Here is an 18,738-nt window from a genome sequence, read left to right as displayed (position 1 = left end):
TTCAAAGACATGAGAAAAGCATCAGAATGAAGTCTGAAGTTTAGCAAGACATATGAACTGATAATTCTTTAAGCACAGCAAAAAATCTAAATGAACTATATGAATCTCCTTTAGAATGTTCTGGATCTTTCCTCAAATGTGGATACTCAATACATTGCTTTTGGCAGCATATCTAAAATTTGTAGCATCCGTCAAATCATTGGAATTGAATACTTAAATAAACCTGTATAAATGGTGATCGATATTTGCTGGTATATTTTCATGAAAACATGAACAGCATAGAGAAATAAAAAAAGGAGAACACATTACCCAGTTAAAACAGGTAACAGGAAGAATAAAAATAGATAACTAGGGAATCAGACAGATCTAAAAAAATCATCTATCAATCAGTTCAGGCCTATAAAAGAGATTTCATTTCTCATAGTCATATCATTCCTTATGGAGATACATTGAAGCTGAAATTGCTGGACATAAAAACTTCTTGCACAGTCTGCTAAGTTTATGGCACATTAAGTTTGTCTTTGTTTCATGCCCACAGATTTTGAGAAGAGAATAGGCTGTTGTAACTTATGCTCCATTACAGAGGTGGTACTGTGCCTCTTTTCCAGTGAAGTAGACTATTGACTTGGTAGCCTGTGCATCTAAATACAGTGCTTAATGCTGACATTTTAAATCACAAGAAAAATCACATTCATGTTGGTGTTCTGATATTTGTAATTGCTTGTAGATAGTATTTCAGATAGAAATACTGCTATATTCAGTCACTAAGAGTTCACTTTTAAAAGTTGCTCTTGGTACTTCTTTTTTCTGAGGTCATTCTGAAGGTGATCACAGCATCAGAGATGCATAAATGGAGCGAGTAAATAATTGTTAGAAATACATAAAGTGCACATAAAGTGCTTCCTAGATCAGTGTGTTTTCAGGCATGAGTTTACTGCGATTCCTTCTTGACAGATATGGAGCTTGGCCATTGAGGGGTAAAGTATCTCCCTCAAATACATTTCACTCTTAACACCGAGGAATTCAGTGTTCATTTTTCTCTCCTCCAGGGATGAACTTTGCTATCTCCAGCTCCTGGGAAAGTTCAGTTTCCCACAGCCACCAGCCTCCCCACTGGTACTCCCCATTTGGTTCCCAAGATGTGTTCGAGGAGGCTTTGATCAATGGCTGAGACACAATCTCTCAGATAGCCAGGGATCTCTGAAAGGTTTTGGCTGTCAGACCAGTGACATTAAATTGGGCAACTGTCAATGTGAAGCCCACGCAGGCCCTGAAGCTCTGGTATAATGCTCTTAGGCAACCCAGAAGGCTTTTTAGTGTGATAGTTAAGGCTTTTAAAGGTGTGTGGCAGTTAATAAGCCAGCCAGCAAGCCTAAAGTTTGGAGTCTTTAGACTTCAAGTTTCATGCTGTGTTTACTGAATCATGCTGTCCTCTGAGTTATTGGCTCCTATTTCTTCTCTGACACTCACCGTATCTAAGATCTTTTAAGAATGTTTCACAATGGAATTCATTGGGTTGAATAAATTCCATTACTTGAAAGCTAGTATGAGAATCATTCACATAATTGAAATGCAACTGTGCAAATGTCCAGCTGATCTAAACAATATGGGCTCTGACAGACACTTTCACTCAAAGGTAAATGCAGGTTGACCCAAGACTTGTAATAAACTTCCTTGACACTGAAAGACTTGACCTTGAGGCTTTGTCACTTGTGATTTGCTGTTTTGTTTGAAGATTTACCAGTGTTTATTTTTAGCATAGATGTTGATCTAAAGACATTTGTAAACAGAAATTAATCCTGTTGAAATAAAGAAAGGACTTTCGTCTGTTTCACTTATTTCTAACAAAACATGTAAGTAGCTAATTTTGTTCACATTGATCAGAAATTTAAAGTAAAAAAATATAAATATCCAAAATAATTTGGAAATTCCTGGGGTCCATGACAGATCCCCGAGTCCAGCACAAATAAGATTTATCTGTCAAGTCCATAGAACCCAAAAGGCTGAACTGCACCATCAAGAAGTTTCACCAGAAGATGTATTTATTCCCTCTCCCCTCATTTTTCAGGCTTAGAATCCTCATCTGAAAATACCACATGCTGCATCACAATTGGAGGGGAACAGAGAAACAACTTAGTACAATTTTTAATGAAGAATTTTGTGCACAAATTCTTTGAAAGTAAGGAAACTGGTTGCCAGAAAGCCTTGTAGAGGGATTTTTGAATGCTGCTGTCTCAACTGATAAATATTCTCACAGAACCATTTTATGTTAAGCTGTGTGTTATAAAGTACAATGCTTACAGCAGTTACAGTTAATATGCATTGCACCTCATGAAGAAAAGGGGATGGGCAGAGAAAGAAGAGTAAGAGGTATCTCCTTACTAAATTTTTAAGTTACAACATCATCAGAGCTGCATTGCACCAAATGTTACTACTCTAATGTTTGTGATTACCCAGAAACCAAAATCCAACCATTGCACATAAATACCAGGCTCTGCAGTGCTTAGTCCAGATGCTGCAAAAAAGTAGCTGCAGTGAGCTGTAGCCAAAGACGACATTTGGCTGCTCGTATTTCAGTACATAAACATTTATATTCCAAACTGATGCACATAAAAGCTCATGTGGTAGAAAACAGCTCTTCCAGCAGATGAGTTACACTGAGCATCTGGCTGGTAAAGCAGAAGGTCTGCACTGTGCTTCCAGTGTCAGCCTGGCACTTGTGAGCCCCAGGGAGAGCACAGCGCAACACAGGACATGGTACTGCCAGTTCCAAATAGGAGGGGCTCACAAGCACACAGAACAGTAAAATTCCACCAAAATCTGATGCTGACTTTTTTATTTTTATTTTGTTTTGTTATTTTACAAAGAAGAACTTTAGAGGCATTTGGTGCTCTGGACTACTATTACTATTGGATTCTTAAAATCACAGTCTTTTTGTACGTTTCTTAATTAGAGATTTGGCATCTACTTTTCTCAGAGATAATTCATGAGCAAGCAGTCACTATTATGCAGACAGTTTTTGGAAAGCTAGATGACATTTTTTCCCTAGTGAGCACGACACGAAGTATCTCTGTGCAAGCCATGAGATGAATAGAAGTGTAGGGACTGAGTTCATTACTAACTTTCAGAAAGAAGTCTTCAATTGCTGCCAGTAACTGTGAGACTAATTGAAACAAATATGTCTACTGAACACATTAAGATCTGTAAATTTGTGATGACTGACAACTATACTCTAGGTCTGTCAAACTGTTCTTCCAAATTATTTTACTTGAAAAACTTTTGAAATGTTTCAAGTCTCTTTACTAACACTTGAAGAAAATACATGATGAATGTAAGAATTATTTATTTCTCAGTTTGTTAAAAGATTTTTACATAGCTTTGTTTGAAATATGGAAGAGTTCTCCCTAAGTTCCTAGCAAATGAATGCCAGGGCTTTTGTAAAATAATAACAAAATTCTTCCTTGGCAAGGGCTGGTTATTTTAAAGTAATTTAAAAAGTTATTCAGTCATCTAAAGTTGATAAAACAATTTATCTGAGGCTCAACTGGAAAACAAGAACTCAAGTTTAAAAAAGGAGATTTGAGCTATGTGCATTATACATGTCTACTAAAACCCTAGAGAGAAAAAGATTTACAGAAATCTGTCTATTGACAGCACACATGGTATCTAGCTTCTAGGCTTACTTGCTTGAGCTTCATCATGCTGTTGTCTATTGTTTAGTTTATCAAGACAAACAAGTAACATGAGTTTTCTAACCTGGGTAGATGTTAATTTCCAGTTTGAATTAGTACTCTCTGATTTTCTTGTAAGATTTTGAACTTCCATTTACTTTTTTTTCCATTTTATTGGCAATTCTATGCTCTAAGTTCAGCAGGTTTTTATGCATGAGGCACAACCTGTACAGATGTCATCACTATGTCTATCTGAAAAGACAAGTTGTTGGTACTTCTGTGTATGTACAGCCTCTGTATGTCCACAACACTGGTGTTCAAACACTGCTTTGTGCAGAGGGGTCAGCACCTCTGCAAAAGCTTTCAGCACAATGGGAATGTCTCACACACTGATGCCCAGTTGAGCATCCCTTGTTTGATATCCAGAGTCACAGAGGGGTATAGCTCAAATGCTTTTAGTATTGATTCATGTTAGCCAAGAAACCAGGTAGGAACCTTTAACTGATCTATATTTTTCTTCTAGGCTCTGTTCTGTTGGGTCAGAAATTCTGCATTTGGAAAGATCTTGCTAAGACTGCTTGCTGTGAAGCTCTAAGACTTGTACAGACAGTCATCACATCCTGAGGAAAAGCAACTGCACCGACTGCTGGTCAAATGAAAACTCTTCCTTGCTGTCCTAGGGCTCCCCATGGGAGGTTACAAAGCATATTTAAGCTCTAAGCTAGTTCATCCACAAGAACAAGCTTTGGAGGACTGATGTCAGGGGCAAAATACTCTTGCAGTAGTACCATTTCCACACATACTCAGTTTGGGGTTTTTCCTCTCTGTTCTGGTCTGTATTAATCTTGAATCTGAACTTATTCATTGCAAAACAAACATACAGATTCAGTATAGAATTGAATGTGATCACAACAAACTGAAGACAACATTCTGTTGTCTCTGTGAGACAGATGACACGGCCAATTCAGAGAAAGCTGATCCAAGCTAAATTATTACTTCTTGTAGCGTGAAAGCCTCTGTTTCATAATAGACAATGTTCCAGAGATATAAACTAAGAGGATTATGTTGTCGTTGTCCCTTGTCATGCTTTAGAACAGGTGGAAAAGGTTAAGTAAGAAAGCAAGGAAAATGGAGTGGAGTTTCAAAATCTCTGTTTTGGATAATCACAGAGGTATTTTAACTCTTTACAATGCCCATTTTTTAATCTCTTTAATAGTCAAATGTCTATGTCCCTTGTCAGGACAAGATGTCAATTTGTACTAAATAATTTCTAATCAAGACATTGATTATCTTGCAAACTACATTGAAAGACAGATGTGAAATACTGAACTGTACATCTCCATTTGCCATAGGTCAGAGGCTGTGCAAAGAGTTTAGCCATAAAGGTATAAGCCATCATGTGTAGGACACTCAGATACATTTCTCATACCTTCCTTCTTACCAAGTAGGTTCCAATTGCAGTGAAAAAACAAATTTATATAGTATTCCTAGAATATCATGCATACAAATATTAAAGAAAAGTTAAATCATTCTGAAAACTTGAACTTTGGTACTCAAGATTACATTGAGGTGTTTCAGCTTTTGCATAAGTTAATGCATATCTGGCAAAATGCACATTATATACCCAACTTTAATCTTCATTGTTAAACAAAAAATTGCAGGACCAGAAAAATTATTTATGCAGTGAAAATTTTTTGTATTCCATGTACCAACCCAATTTTGCTTTTCTAAATCTCAACTGCTTTCACAAAATTTATAATTTTTCTTTTGATTTTAAACACTTTAATTAAATGGGAAAATATTCAAACACAAAACTCAAAAGCTTTAGACAATCAACAAATGATCTTTTTCACCTCTGAAACTAGCTTCCTTTAAATTTTCTGCGATACTCACAAATGCAATATACAGTGATACAATGTTTCCACCAAATAATAACCAAAATAGAAAAATCTCTGAATAAATTAGCATACTTCAATTTATGCTCAAAGATGGGTAGTATGATGAGGGAACCGATCTTTGAGCTGTAACACCGTCAGATTTATTTTCTTACTATCCTTCTTTGTCTCATTTGCAAAAGAGAAGTGTCTTAGAAATGCTGTTTTCCCAATAAATGTCAAAAGTGTGGAGCTGCCTATTTAAAGCTCCAGTATGTGTCCACAGAGATTTTTATGCATTTACGACTTCAATTTACATTTTCTCTGACATACAGGTAAGATAAAGGCTCATGAAAAATCCTTCCAGTTTTCTGGAAATATCTAAGAGTTTCCCAAGACAGAGCTCTACAAGAATTTGTACAAGAATAATCAACCAAAATGAAAAGATTATTAACATTTAAATTTAGTACAGGAGCATCTTTTGTGCAGCAAAGGCATTATCTAGGTATTTTTTAAATGGACATTTTTAAAACTGGGAGAGATCTATCAATGGACAAAAGATAAAGCAAGACCACATGTTGAGTCCATGCTTGATAGTCTGTACAATTTATTGTGAAGTACCACTTGTACTAGGACTGCCACAGAGCCATTGGTTTGAAAGGTTAATGACTACAGCAATCACAATTTCAATTTACAAGAAATGGGATGACAGGAAGCCAAATACAAATTGGAAATGTCCCACTGTGATGGCAGCTGAGCAACAATTCATCAACAGCATAGGAATATTGTAAAGCCAGAATGCTGGGGACAACCTTTTCAGCCTGCGAAGGGCTTAGGCCTTATATTAAGCTCATTTTTCAAGGATAGTATAGAAGCTTAAAAATGGCTACATTATCTAACATAAATATAAGTTCTCCCTTGATAATTTTCCATATAATAATTGTTAGGTCATCTGAAGGTGCTTGCCCCACCTCCTTACATCTTCTTAAGTGTATATCCCCTTTCATTTTAAATGTTGACTTTGAGTTCTACCAAAACAGCCATTGTCACAAAGGCATTTCAATTGTCTTTGAGCATTCCCTGCAATTATACTCTACCTCTTGCTTACTCAGAGCATCAGCTCTACTACTGGGAGTAGTAGACGGGATCTGAGACTTTCTAAAGCTTTCAGGTGTTTACAAACACAAAGATGCTCTGTGAGACCCTGTGCTCCTTCCACCTGGATTTTGCATGCAATTTGTGTACAGTGGAAAATCAAATTGGTGATAATAAATCAAACTTTGTAATATCAACACTCCAGATATGCAGGTAATTTTACTGCTTTCTCATCTGAAGTCAGTCAGAACTGTACATGTAAGCAAGTTGAAGTCAAAAATAACAAATAACTGGAAGTAAGCTGTAAAAAGTTCTGTTCATCCCTATCTCAGAACAGACATCCTAAAACTCAACAGGATTCAGGGAAATAAGCAGGCTGAAGTGAGATTTTAGAGACAAAAGCTTTTCAGTTAGTACTAAAGTGCTGTAGGGCACTGCTAATTTCATCTAACAGGACCACAGCCTCAGCAGAACTACACTAACTTAAGTTCATGCTTTAATTTATTTTGCTTTATATACTTTAATTATTGAAGAAAGAGTAAGTCAGGTGAAAAGCGTAAAGCATAGAGGTAGGATCTGCACAAGATTTTGATGGCATCATGTTAAATATGAGTGCCTGTGTGTTTCATTACATCTTTTCAGTAGGTTCCTTCTTAGTGGAATGATTAAACAGAATATCACAGACTCAGAGAATGGCTGGGGTTGGAAGGGATCCCTGGAGACACCTGGTTGCACTCTCCTGCATAGACAGCCCCACCTAGAGAGGATACCCAGGACCATGGCCAGAGAACTAACTTTTGGATATCTTTGAGCAGGAAGATCACATAAAGCCAGGGAGAAACCTGCGCTGGTGGTCAGTCACCCTCACAGTGAAAAACTTTTCCTGATGTGCAGAGGGAAGACCCTGTGTTTCACTTTGTGCCTATGGCCTCTAGTCCTGGAACTGGGCACTACTGAAAGAGCCTGGCTCCATCTTTACATCCTCCCTTCAGATATTTATATATGCTGGTAAGATCCCTGCTGAACTTTCTCTTCTCCTGACTGATCAGTCTCAGCTCTCCCAGCCTTTTCCCGTAGGAGAGGTTCTCCAGTCCCTTACACGTGTTTGTGACCCTTTGCTGGACTCCACTATTTTTTCTCCACATACTTTTGTTTTACTGGAGAGCCCAGAACTGGCCACAGCACTTTGGATGTGGCTTCACCAGTGCTGAGTGAGTATGGTATGGCCTCCCAGGGCTCCCTCAACCTGCTGAAAATGCCTTACCTACAGCAGAACTGCCCTTTCTGCATAGACAGACACATTTTCTGGCTCATGGCCAACACAGCAAAGTCAGTGTCCAGCTGGGTGGCACCCAGGAGATGTTGGTACACGAAGCAGATGCGTGAAGCACGCAGGTGTGGAAATACTGGCAGGATAGCACTAAGCTGGATCCCAATGTGAGAAGGCAGGTGGCCTGTGGCAGGTGGAAGAGGATGATGGAGCACTGTAAGGAGGAGATTGTCCAAGCACAGACCATGGGAGACATTGCAATGCCATTGTGGATCAGCAGCCACCAAAGCCACTCAAGATCTATTCGATAAAAGGTTGATATGTGACAGGAAAGGTAAATTAATCAGCATAGATGAGCTGCTCATAGAGCTGAGGTAGACCTGTCCTACCAGTTCTCTGAAGTGATTAGAGAACTGTGATCTAGCACCATACATTGCAGCAGAAACTGGTAATATGAAAAATAAAACAAACTCCCACTCAAGAAGAAGTTTGAAATCATCCATTTCTGAAATCTTATGCTTGGTCTAAAGAATATTACTTTAAACTGATTTATCTTTATAAGAGTCACTGGGCATGCTTTACAACATTTTAGATCATAATTAATAATTTTTGCAGTGATATTATACACAAAAACACTGAAGATCATGCCCATTAACTCTATATAGTCAAAGATATGTTACACATGCATGTCTTGAATTATCATGTACTGATAAGGAAATGAAACATATGGCTAAAGATGTATTACCATGTCTTATCTTCAACATTTCTTTGATGTAAGTAGAACTTACATCTTGGAAAAGAAAAGCATATGAAGAGCTGGAATTCCTCTTTTCAGAAAATTCTAAGAAAGATATCAATTAAAATACTTCCTTATAATCTATTCTGTTTCTCCATACCTCATTTTATGCAAAGAAATAATAGGTTCTTAGTTTCTGAAACTCTAAGAATAATTATTCTTGGAGAAACAGACAGAAGGCTTATTTTATCCACTACACTTTGTACCTTTTTGCCTTTGGTAATTAGGGACATTAGATCATGATTTGAAATGCCTGGAGAATATTGTCATTAGCAGGGGAAAGTTCTCTGGAAACCTGAGGAAATGAAAAGCTTTTAAGAGCAATCACTGTTAATCATTAACATGCCAACATTACTTTCTGGAACTGACGATGATACAGACAGGACACAGTAAGTGACTCTGCCTTACCACTTACCACTGTAAGCTTTTGATAAAAATATATGTTTAAAACATCCTTTTGCATGTCTTGCTTTCTTTACAGAATGCAGGAGAGCTGAGAGCTCTGCAAGAATTTACACTTCTTGTACGAGCTATTGAAGATACCCTCTCTGATTCCATAATGGAGCTTCATTGTGTTTTTATTAACTCATCTAAGTAGTAAATGCCATGGGCAAGAGGTCGTCCCTTTTCACCCAAGAAGCATGAAAAAAACCTAAACTACAAGATGATAAATGCAATTAAATTTATCTTTAGCTTCAGCTTAGCAGAAGAAATAGCATCTACACAGTTGCAATATTTACAGCTGAAATTATAGATTAACTTTAAACACTGATGATTAAACATTTGCTATTATTAATTTTAATATAATATTTCTCTAATATTTTCTATCCAATGTTAACTGCATACAATATTCTTCATATTTTTTAATCAGATGAGAGACAGTAAAATTAATAGAGAAAAGGTCTATTTTTAAAGAAAACTTACTAACATCTTTTTGAGTTTTACTTCTTTGCTATACTAGCCATGCATGCCTCACAAGTCAACGACAGGCCCAGCACTCCAGGGCAGCTAACACACTGGAAAATGAGTCAGACTACACCCATGTACTGCAGTCCTCACTTGGAATCCCTGCCAAATAAAGCATTGGACCTGACACTACATCACACCTTATCTGCAAAAAAAAAAAAAAAAAAAATCATAATTACTCATAGTAAAGGGATCTAAGAAGTTTATAGATTTGTAGAGCTAGTGAGAACTGATGAAGTTATCAACAGCTGTTCATCAAATAAAAAAGTCATCTAGGGCAGATGAAGTCAATTACTTCTTATAAAAGCTCCTATGAATACAACAATCAAAATCTTTCTTCTTACTGACCAAATTCTTCAGTACTCTTCCATTATTACATCGTTAGACAAACAACCTCAACACAACTTTCAATTTGACTTTGAACAAAGTCTTACTATACTAAGTTATAATTACTCTCTCCTTGATGCTTTCTATTTTTTCTGCATCTTTTGCTCATTAAATAGTTTAACAACCTTAGACCTATGGTTTCAGAGTGATTGTTTCCTCGTCTGATCAGACATGCAGCATTTAGCTACTGAATCTCATGTGCTGCACTGCTAGTCAGTCTTACACAGCTGAGACTGCAGTGGCATATCCCACAAACAGATTGAAAATTCAAAAAGAAAGTGCTTACATTCTTGAAACCTCTATATAAGATCTGAAGTTCCTTCTTTGTGAATTTACTCTGTGCTTCCAGCAGTTCAAGAGCTTCAGGTCTATGTCGTACTGTGGCCATTTCCATTTCATCTTCTACAGTGTCTGCAGAATACAAGAGACAGAAGGAAATCTTACCAAGAAGCACAGGAAGTATAAATACTCAACCCTTTCAAAAAGACAAAGAAGAAGAAAGGAGAGGAAGGAGAGGGAGGAGATGGCAGGTGGGTGGGCAGAGAAAGAAAAGGAAAAGAAAAGGAAGGAGAGGAAAAGAGGGAGGGAGGGAGGGAGGGAGGGAGGGAGGGAGGGAGGGAGGGAGGGAGGGAGGGAGGGAGGGAGGGAGGGAGGGAGGGAGGGAGGGAGGGAGGGAGGGAGGGAGGGAGGGAGGGAGGGAGGGAGGGAGGGAGGGAGGGAGGGAGGAAGGGAGGAAGGGAGGAAGGGAGGAAGGGAGGAAGGGAGGAAGGGAGGAAGGGAGGAAGGAAGGAAGGAAGGAAGGAAGGAAGGAAGGAAGGAAGGAAGGAAGGAAGGAAGGAAGGAAGGAAGGAAGGAAGGAAGGAAGGAAGGAAGGAAGGAAGGAAGGAAGGAAGGAAGGAAGGAAGGAAGACAAATAATAAGTCAGTTTTGAACTCATAGGAAAAGGGTGTCTATCATCTGCTTCTGTGGCTACAAAGAATAGTGAACAGCAGTGATGATCCAGTAGCCTGCATATTGTCTCATGAGTAGTAATAGCAATAAACTGCAAGAACATGCATGATACATTCAGTATGACTTTTCTGTTTTTACAACTCTTTGACCAAAGGAAACAACTTTATAAATCTTTAGTGACTCTAGAAAGCTGAAAAATTTCCGTCAGTTGGATAATGGATGTGAATTTGTTGTAGCAGGCTGAGATTTTCATTGTGAAGTTGTCCTTTGTAAAGCTTGTGAAACTGATGTTGCATATCCAGCAGCAGATCTAACTTTGGGTATCATACAACAGACCCTTTAGGAGAAATATAATTGAGGGTGAGCAGATTAAGCTGGGAAACATGATGGTTTTAGTGCCCTCTTCTTTAGGTAAGTAAGAATGTGGATATACACATCCAAGGTTTATAGTCGAATGTCGCCCTAAAACAATGAGAATTAGGAATGAATTTTTTTGCTAGGTAGAGTTTTAAATAAGTTCAATAAAACAGCTAAAGAAACTTACAATAGGGACCACAGTCACCTTGTGGTCAAAAATACGTGTGTGCCCAATTCTAAGTACTGCCAGCATTAAATGTAATTTATGTAGTACTCCAGATTAATTTAATGAAATTACTGCCTTATTTTGATTTAAGAGTTACATGAACTACAGAAGTATAATGATACAAAATACCCAATTGTCACTTCTAGAATGCTGAAGATATATATTTAATTTCCTTAGAATCTGTGACTCTTTATGCTTAGAATAAAGTTTTACTTGGTTCAATATTCATAAGCCCACAGTATTAAAATACTCAATTAAAGTAGTATTATGCTTACAGTTTCAGAAATTTTTGTTCTGCTATAATGCAGTAATAATAGCTTTCAGCTGCTTGGTTGAAATTTGGCATCAGAAGATACAGTTCAGCTAAACAAAAAATAAACAACTTTTAAAGAGATATTTAATAATATATGAACTATTTGGGAAAATCTTCACAAAATTTAGGGCTTTGTCCTTTCTCCTGTTAAGGATAGGTTGCTATTAGTACTCATCTCAAGAAGATGATCTCAGTGTGATCCAGATGATTTTTTTTTTTTTTTTGTTAACTGCAACTCAACACTAGGTACTTAAACTAAATTGGCACAAAAATCAACCTGAGAATAAATATTGTTGAAAGCTCACTTGCATTTTATATTCAAATGGCTACATGGGATTTAAATGGGCTTTGGCTTTAGACAGAAAAAGATTTGAGTTCTTTAAGCACCCATTTGTAAAACATCTGGCTACCTAGAGAGACATCTAAAAGCTTTTCTGGAAGCTAAGTGAATATATGTAATAAATGTGAAGCTAGAGATAATGACCAGACAATGTGCTGAGGACAATATTTTGTATATTCTTAGTAGTAAACATTTTTATTATGTTTAAATGATTCAGAGAGAATGTAGAAGACTGCAATAGGCTGATGATGTTAATTAAGAAGTTCAGTATCACATTCCTTGCACTTGACTTCTCTGGTGTCTTATAGATAGAAATAATAAAAATTTAAGATCATCATGAACTTCCTTAAAATATACCAACTGTGATGACTAAAATGCTATAGCATTCACAAGTAATTTCCAGGCTTTTAATATTTCACACTTCTAGCTACCAGGCTGGAAAAAAAAATTCTATACTTTAAAATATACTCTAAAAAATATGTGAAAATCTATTTTTACTATTTCTATTTTTATACCTATTTTATAGAAATGAAATTTCATGTTAACTGAAAACCAGAAACAAGTTCACAATCCCTCATTAATGTACTAAACAAAATATTCTTACTTATTTCATTAGTTAGTAGATTTCTTAATTTTAGATTTCTAAATAGTAAAGACATTTTAATGTTAATGTCACAGGAGATATGCTTTGAACCTTTCATTAGTCATTAAAGAAAAAATGGTAAAAGCATTGTGAAAAGCAAATGTACTCTTCAAAAAATTCATGTCTGTAAAAATTGCTCACATGCATTTCCCCGCACAAACTCCACATTATAGCCTCCTCAGCTGTTTAATAACTATTTAACATGTTTTTCTTTTTCAAAACCATTGAGTTTTGAAACCTCAAACTACCCTTGTGTACTAGCACATGCACGTATCTAGGGAATGATGGTTTTAAGTTTAGACTTACTAGACTAGAGCACACAAAATAAGTGTTCTTTTACATGCTTTTTTCAATAGGAACGCTGAAATATGTTCTAAAATAATGCTGAAACAAGATTTTACAGTTTTTGATAACCTTTGTAAGCACATACTGATAAAAGTGCAGAAGTGCAAATTCAGGCTATTTATATTTCAGTGAAGTACTTGCTTAAAAAGTATTTCTCTGATAATTTCTAAGGATTTCACATAATGTGATTGTTATTGCAAGTGATGCTGTTTTCATTCCTAGGACACTATAGTGTTGCTTCTTTGCTAGCAGAAATGAAATAGCACATGATGTCAAAATGGAATAATAATAATGTATATCTACAGTGATAGTCTTATTCAACGTTTTCATTTGATGTAACATTCTTACTTCACATAGTTCTTCAATATTGAGGAGATTACAGAGAAAATGATTGAACTCACCTATTTTACCACTTGGTTCTCAACTAGGAAATATTTAACACTTGTTTTGGTTCAACCTCTCCTCTGTTTTATAGAATATTTTCAGTAAGGAAAACGTAAGTTTGACATGGTCAAGGTTTCTGAGACTTAATATATTTGGTTAGCTGTGCAGATGAAGCGCTTACATAGAAATGTGCAAGGAATAAGGATGTGTCACTTTCCCAGCAACTTCAAACAAAGAGATCACTCTATTAATTATCTTCTATTTCTTCATTTATTCCATGCCCCATCCCTGGGATTGTTCAGGTTGGATGGGACTTCGAGCAATCTGGTTTTGTGCAAGAGGGCTGGACTAGATTATTTTAAAGATCTTTCTTGCAACTCAAGCAAACCTGTGATTCTCTGATTCCTTTTATTGTCTAGGGCTATATTGCTCAGGTCATGCAGCTGAAAGTAACTTATCCAGAGAGAGTTATTAACAATTGTCATAACAATAAGCTACCTTATTTTCCACTAAAATATACTAGCTGAAGACACCATGAAAAAATTAAATCAGTGTACATCCAGAAATTTAGCCCTTTTCATCTCAAATACTTATAAGACAAAGAAGTACCAGAGTTTTCTCTACAGAGGAGCATATGAGAGTGAAGGGGGATAGCAAAAAGAAAGCCTAGATCTATACGTGCAGAGTCCTGACATTTAGTAGAGGGCCTGTATTTCTAGTCAAGCTGTCTTTGGTTGTCCTGGATTTACTAGACATGGGGAACTGCTCTTGCAGGACTTTTTTTACCAGAGATTGATTGATATGCTTTATCAGAAGAGCCTACAGGAAAGACATGGACCATTCATCTTCTGGTTTTAGGTGCTCATATTAGTGCCTAGAATTAAGTTAAATTAATCTCAATTGAATTGGGTCCAGAGAGATATTTTAAAATCTGCTATAGGAATCAATTTATATAGGAAGATATTATAGTGTTATTACTATAATTAATCTCTATCTAGAACTATATATGTATCTATGTATTGATCTCTCACTCCCTCCACCCCTCTATATTTATCTGTTACCTACCCTGGAGAGATTTTATTTCCTTACAGCCTATCAAGACATTCAGTATAGTATCAGTGTGTTTTTCCTCTATATTCACATTCATGTATTTTCTTTTCAATCTCATTATTATTTTTCTCTCAGACATCAGCTTTAAGTCCGGTTGCCTAAATAGTCTGAAGTTATATATTCAAAACCTGCAGGGCCGATCCTTTCCTCCCAGACCAGCTATTAGGGTACACCCTGTGTATTGGATAGCAAGAACACACAGACACATGCAGAAAAATTCAAAAAGCTATCACTTTTCAAATACATGGAGAGCAGCTACTAAATTTAACCAGGGAATCACTTGTCAACTGACTTGCAGATTGTAAGTGCCAAGCCAGCAGCTCCTGTGTGGCAGACCTTGGCACTGGTATCTTGCCATCCTACTCTGCATAGACAAATCTGTTCATCACTGGATTTTAAACCTCCATAAACCATATGATTACTTCAGCAGATATCTTGCCTCTCAAATGAGCACTTGATGAAAGTGTAAGTTTTGATGCATGCAAACCTAAAAAAAAAAAAATCAAATAAAAAAAAAAAAAAAAAGAAAAATAAAACTTGCTTTGAGTAACAGGAGATGTCGTTTTGGCAGCCGAGCAGGGCAAGAGCTTCATAAGTCGCTCTTTAATGCTGCGTTTGGTACTGTTCTGGGCGTAGAGGAAACCTAAAAAATATATTATCAGGACTGTTAACATAGGCTTGAGAACAATTTCTGTACATGCTGAAGAGTTCATCATTAGAGCAGAATCCTGATGGGAAAAGGCCAAACAGATTGCAGCCATCATGAATCGCAAAGGGCAACCAGAATTTTTGAACAGGACAACAAAATTCCTTTGTCTTTGTATCTTTCCAGCATCTTTCCAATAAAGGGGATTTGTTTATCTATGTGCATCTCTTGTAGTATTCTTATAACCCATCTTAAATCATCTAGCAGAGAAGTGTCAGATTATTTATTTAAAACAACAGAAGATAAAAGAATGTTTGTAAAGATTTTAATGTTAAAATATTTTCAAGATTTTAAGTCTATTTGATTTGAATTTTAAGATGGAAAACAAAACCAAACAAAAATGAAATTTCAAAGATATCTTTTGTTGTCCTTTCTGGCAGACTTCTAATTCCATGGCTGAGCTTTCCCATATAATGAATTCAGCAATTGTGATAACCAGTCTGGTACTTTTGCCTTTTCTGAGTATTAAAATATAAAGCATGATGTGTAGTCATCCCTTTAATATTTGGCACCTACATATATAAAATATAAATATTATTTATACTCTCATTTTAAAAACTAATTTGGCTGACTAGCTAATGTTCATGTGCTAAAAAGCAGGTGAACAGCATCACCGTTATTTCCTGTGATGGAAGTTGTTGGAGTATCTTCCTGTGAGGTCTAACCAACCCTCTTATACAAAATGGGTGATAGGAGCAAGCATTGCCTGGGTGGATATTTGCTGCAAATGGAAGACTTAACACCTGTAAAACCACTTAGTGCCTGATTTATGTTCCTGGGAGAGGCAGAGCCTGTCTGGGACGTTATGCAGCTCCTGCACTTTTCATCTCAACTGCATGCACGGAAACACAAACGCTGCTCTATGATGGCTCTTGCCACAACAGCAAGAGTGCAAAACAGACAGGGCAAGAGATGAAGGACATAACTGACAGGTCCTGTGCTAAGGGCACAGGCACCAGGATCATCTTTGGTTATCCCCTCCAATGCAATTGCACTGAATCCTGGTGTTAGAGACATGCCATAGAACTGTTCCCAAGCCATCTTAAATATGTGCTTGTATTTGGGAACAGTAAACAAGAAGCTTTAAGGATATTAAACTTCATAAATAAAAGGAAAAAAAATATCAGTTTGTATAGGAGTAAAACATTGAAGGAAACGGTAAAGAAATGAGAAAAACCAGGGATGACTCAGCCACAGCCTGAAAAAATAAAGCAACTTTCAGCAGACAAATTCTGCCTCTGAGAGAGCAGCAGCTCTGGTGAATACACAAAATGATCCAGTTTCAGCACAAGGTCAGATGGACCTAAATGACTATCTCAGAAAATGTCTAAACCTTTTAATACAAATAATAAAAATGAATACACTTTTAGCCTAACCTAGCACCTAACCCTTAGCTCAGCTCAGAAACACAGTGCAGATGAATGCAGAAAATGAAATGCAGTCTGGGATCTGATTTTATCTCAAAATTCCTATTTTTAGTTTGAGCATCAAACCTGAGCCTTTAAATGGGTAGCTGGTGGTGTCTGCAGCACCACACTATGCCTGTACTGTACCTATGTCAGCATGGAAGAAATTTTTTTATCTGAAAAGTTTTTTTCTTTATTAGGAATTCTTCTAGAATAGACATGATGCAGAAATATCTACAACTATCTTATTTGAGTAACGATATGAAAGTTTACTATACATGTATTATTTATATAATTACATAGTTCCACATCTATGTAATTACTGATGATGTATACAATGCTGTAAAAAAATATAAAGGGATGTATTATTTCTAAATGGTTTGAAGCTAAAAGCCTTGAGTAAACAGACAGTTTTGCTGCTTTCAGGCTCACACAAAAGCTCATGTAATTCAATGCAAACCATATGGGCTTTGCAGTAATATGATTAAGGTCAAAACCAAAATCATATATATGGGAGAAAGTAATGTCAGAGGAGTAAGTAACCAAGGAGAGCAATATAGCTCTGTACTCACTTCTGGCAGCTAATTTAAAATTCTGACACTATGGTCAGGGCAGAGGTGAGGGGATTGGTTTATCTTCTCACAGTATGAGAAAGCAGCATGGAAGCTGCTTTTTCATTCCCGTCATCTGCAGTTAGTTTATTCTGCAGCTACTGCTGTTATGATCCCCTGATCACTACTGCAACTTTCAATGTGATTTTTCATGAGCTAAAAAAAAATAAAAAATACTTAGTACAGAGAAAACATGCTGCACACTGGGCCTGTACTGTGTCAAAACACTAAAGGTGATGATGAAGATTAAATATTGTAATAATTTCCTGTGAATTCTGTACCTATTTGCCCAGTTTGAAACAAGTTAAGGAAAAACCTTAACCTCTAATGTGACCATAAAGAAGCTAGTTAATCTAATAGATTAGAATGATTTACACAGTAAGAAACTCTTATTACCAGTCTTTAAAGCGGCTGGTCATGAAAAGAGCTATGAAGCAACAACACACAGATAATGATGGACTGCAGATATTTCCTTCAGACTTCTAGAACAGGATAATAGTAATTCTTTGCCTGAAAACACATATTCGGTAGAAACTGAACTTCCCAGACTATCTTTGGGTTGTTTTTTTCAATAATATGTTGACTAGAGACGTCATAGCTCCTATCCCTAACCCAGTATGGCAAAAATTCCTCTGGGCTAGATGTGAAAGTTTTTAAAATTAAGGTTAGTTCAGTAGTGCTGCTTGCTCGTGGATTTAATAATGTTTCCCTGCAATGAAAATTAAACTGTGAGACACATTTTTCCCCAGAATTCACTATGGGAGTGCCCTAGAACTCATCTCTGTATGACACCACGTGGAACTATGGGTAAATGTCCCCAGAGGCCCTTACATTTCACAAGCAGTTCTGTAACTGGAGCATGGCTCACATATTCTCAACCTTGGTACCCCTGTACTGCTACCTGTGCACAGACCTGGGGCACATGACTCCTGTGGGAGTGCCTGCTATTTAGCATGATTTATATCTGTAATTGAAACTGTTAAATTCACCAATGGCCTAAACCTCCTGTGTAGAGATACTTCAACTAGAGAACTGTAACTTATTAATCAAGGTTTAATATCAAGAGTACAACATATACATATGGCCAGTGCAATTTTTTTTCCAAAGTGCTACTTTTAAAAATTGTACTTGACTAAAATCATCCAAGTCATTGTTATGTGTGTGACCTGGTCACTTCATCAAAGTGTTGACACTGTTGGTTATGAAAAAATGCAAAATTATATCAATTTTTATAAGCTAAAAATTATAAGTGACTAATAATGCTTGTATATTTCTAATCATATCTAT

At 36.6% G+C, this 18,738-nt stretch overlaps 1 protein-coding gene across 5 annotated transcripts in view; it reads right to left on the bottom strand.

Annotated features, from left to right (window-relative positions):
* Window positions 1–18,738, bottom strand: part of KCNIP4 (potassium voltage-gated channel interacting protein 4) — a 286,019-nt gene that overhangs the window by 27,983 nt on the left and 239,298 nt on the right. For 4 of the 5 annotated variants that reach the window (XM_058837895.1, XM_058837894.1, XM_058837893.1 and 1 more), the window contains exon 2: window positions 10,346–10,470. In XM_058837895.1, the coding sequence (XP_058693878.1) occupies window positions 10,346–10,470 (125 nt within the window). Of the gene's footprint in view, window positions 1–10,345; window positions 10,471–15,269; window positions 15,372–18,738 lie in introns of all 5 variants that reach the window. The other variant, XM_058837892.1, reaches the window with a different exon arrangement.

The sequence above is a fragment of the Poecile atricapillus genome, chromosome 4, assembly GCF_030490865.1.
Source record: "Poecile atricapillus isolate bPoeAtr1 chromosome 4, bPoeAtr1.hap1, whole genome shotgun sequence".
NCBI classification, from domain to species: Eukaryota; Metazoa; Chordata; class Aves; order Passeriformes; family Paridae; genus Poecile; species Poecile atricapillus.
The sequence above is the reverse complement of the archived record's forward strand: the minus strand, read 5'-3'. Positions and strand labels throughout refer to the sequence as shown.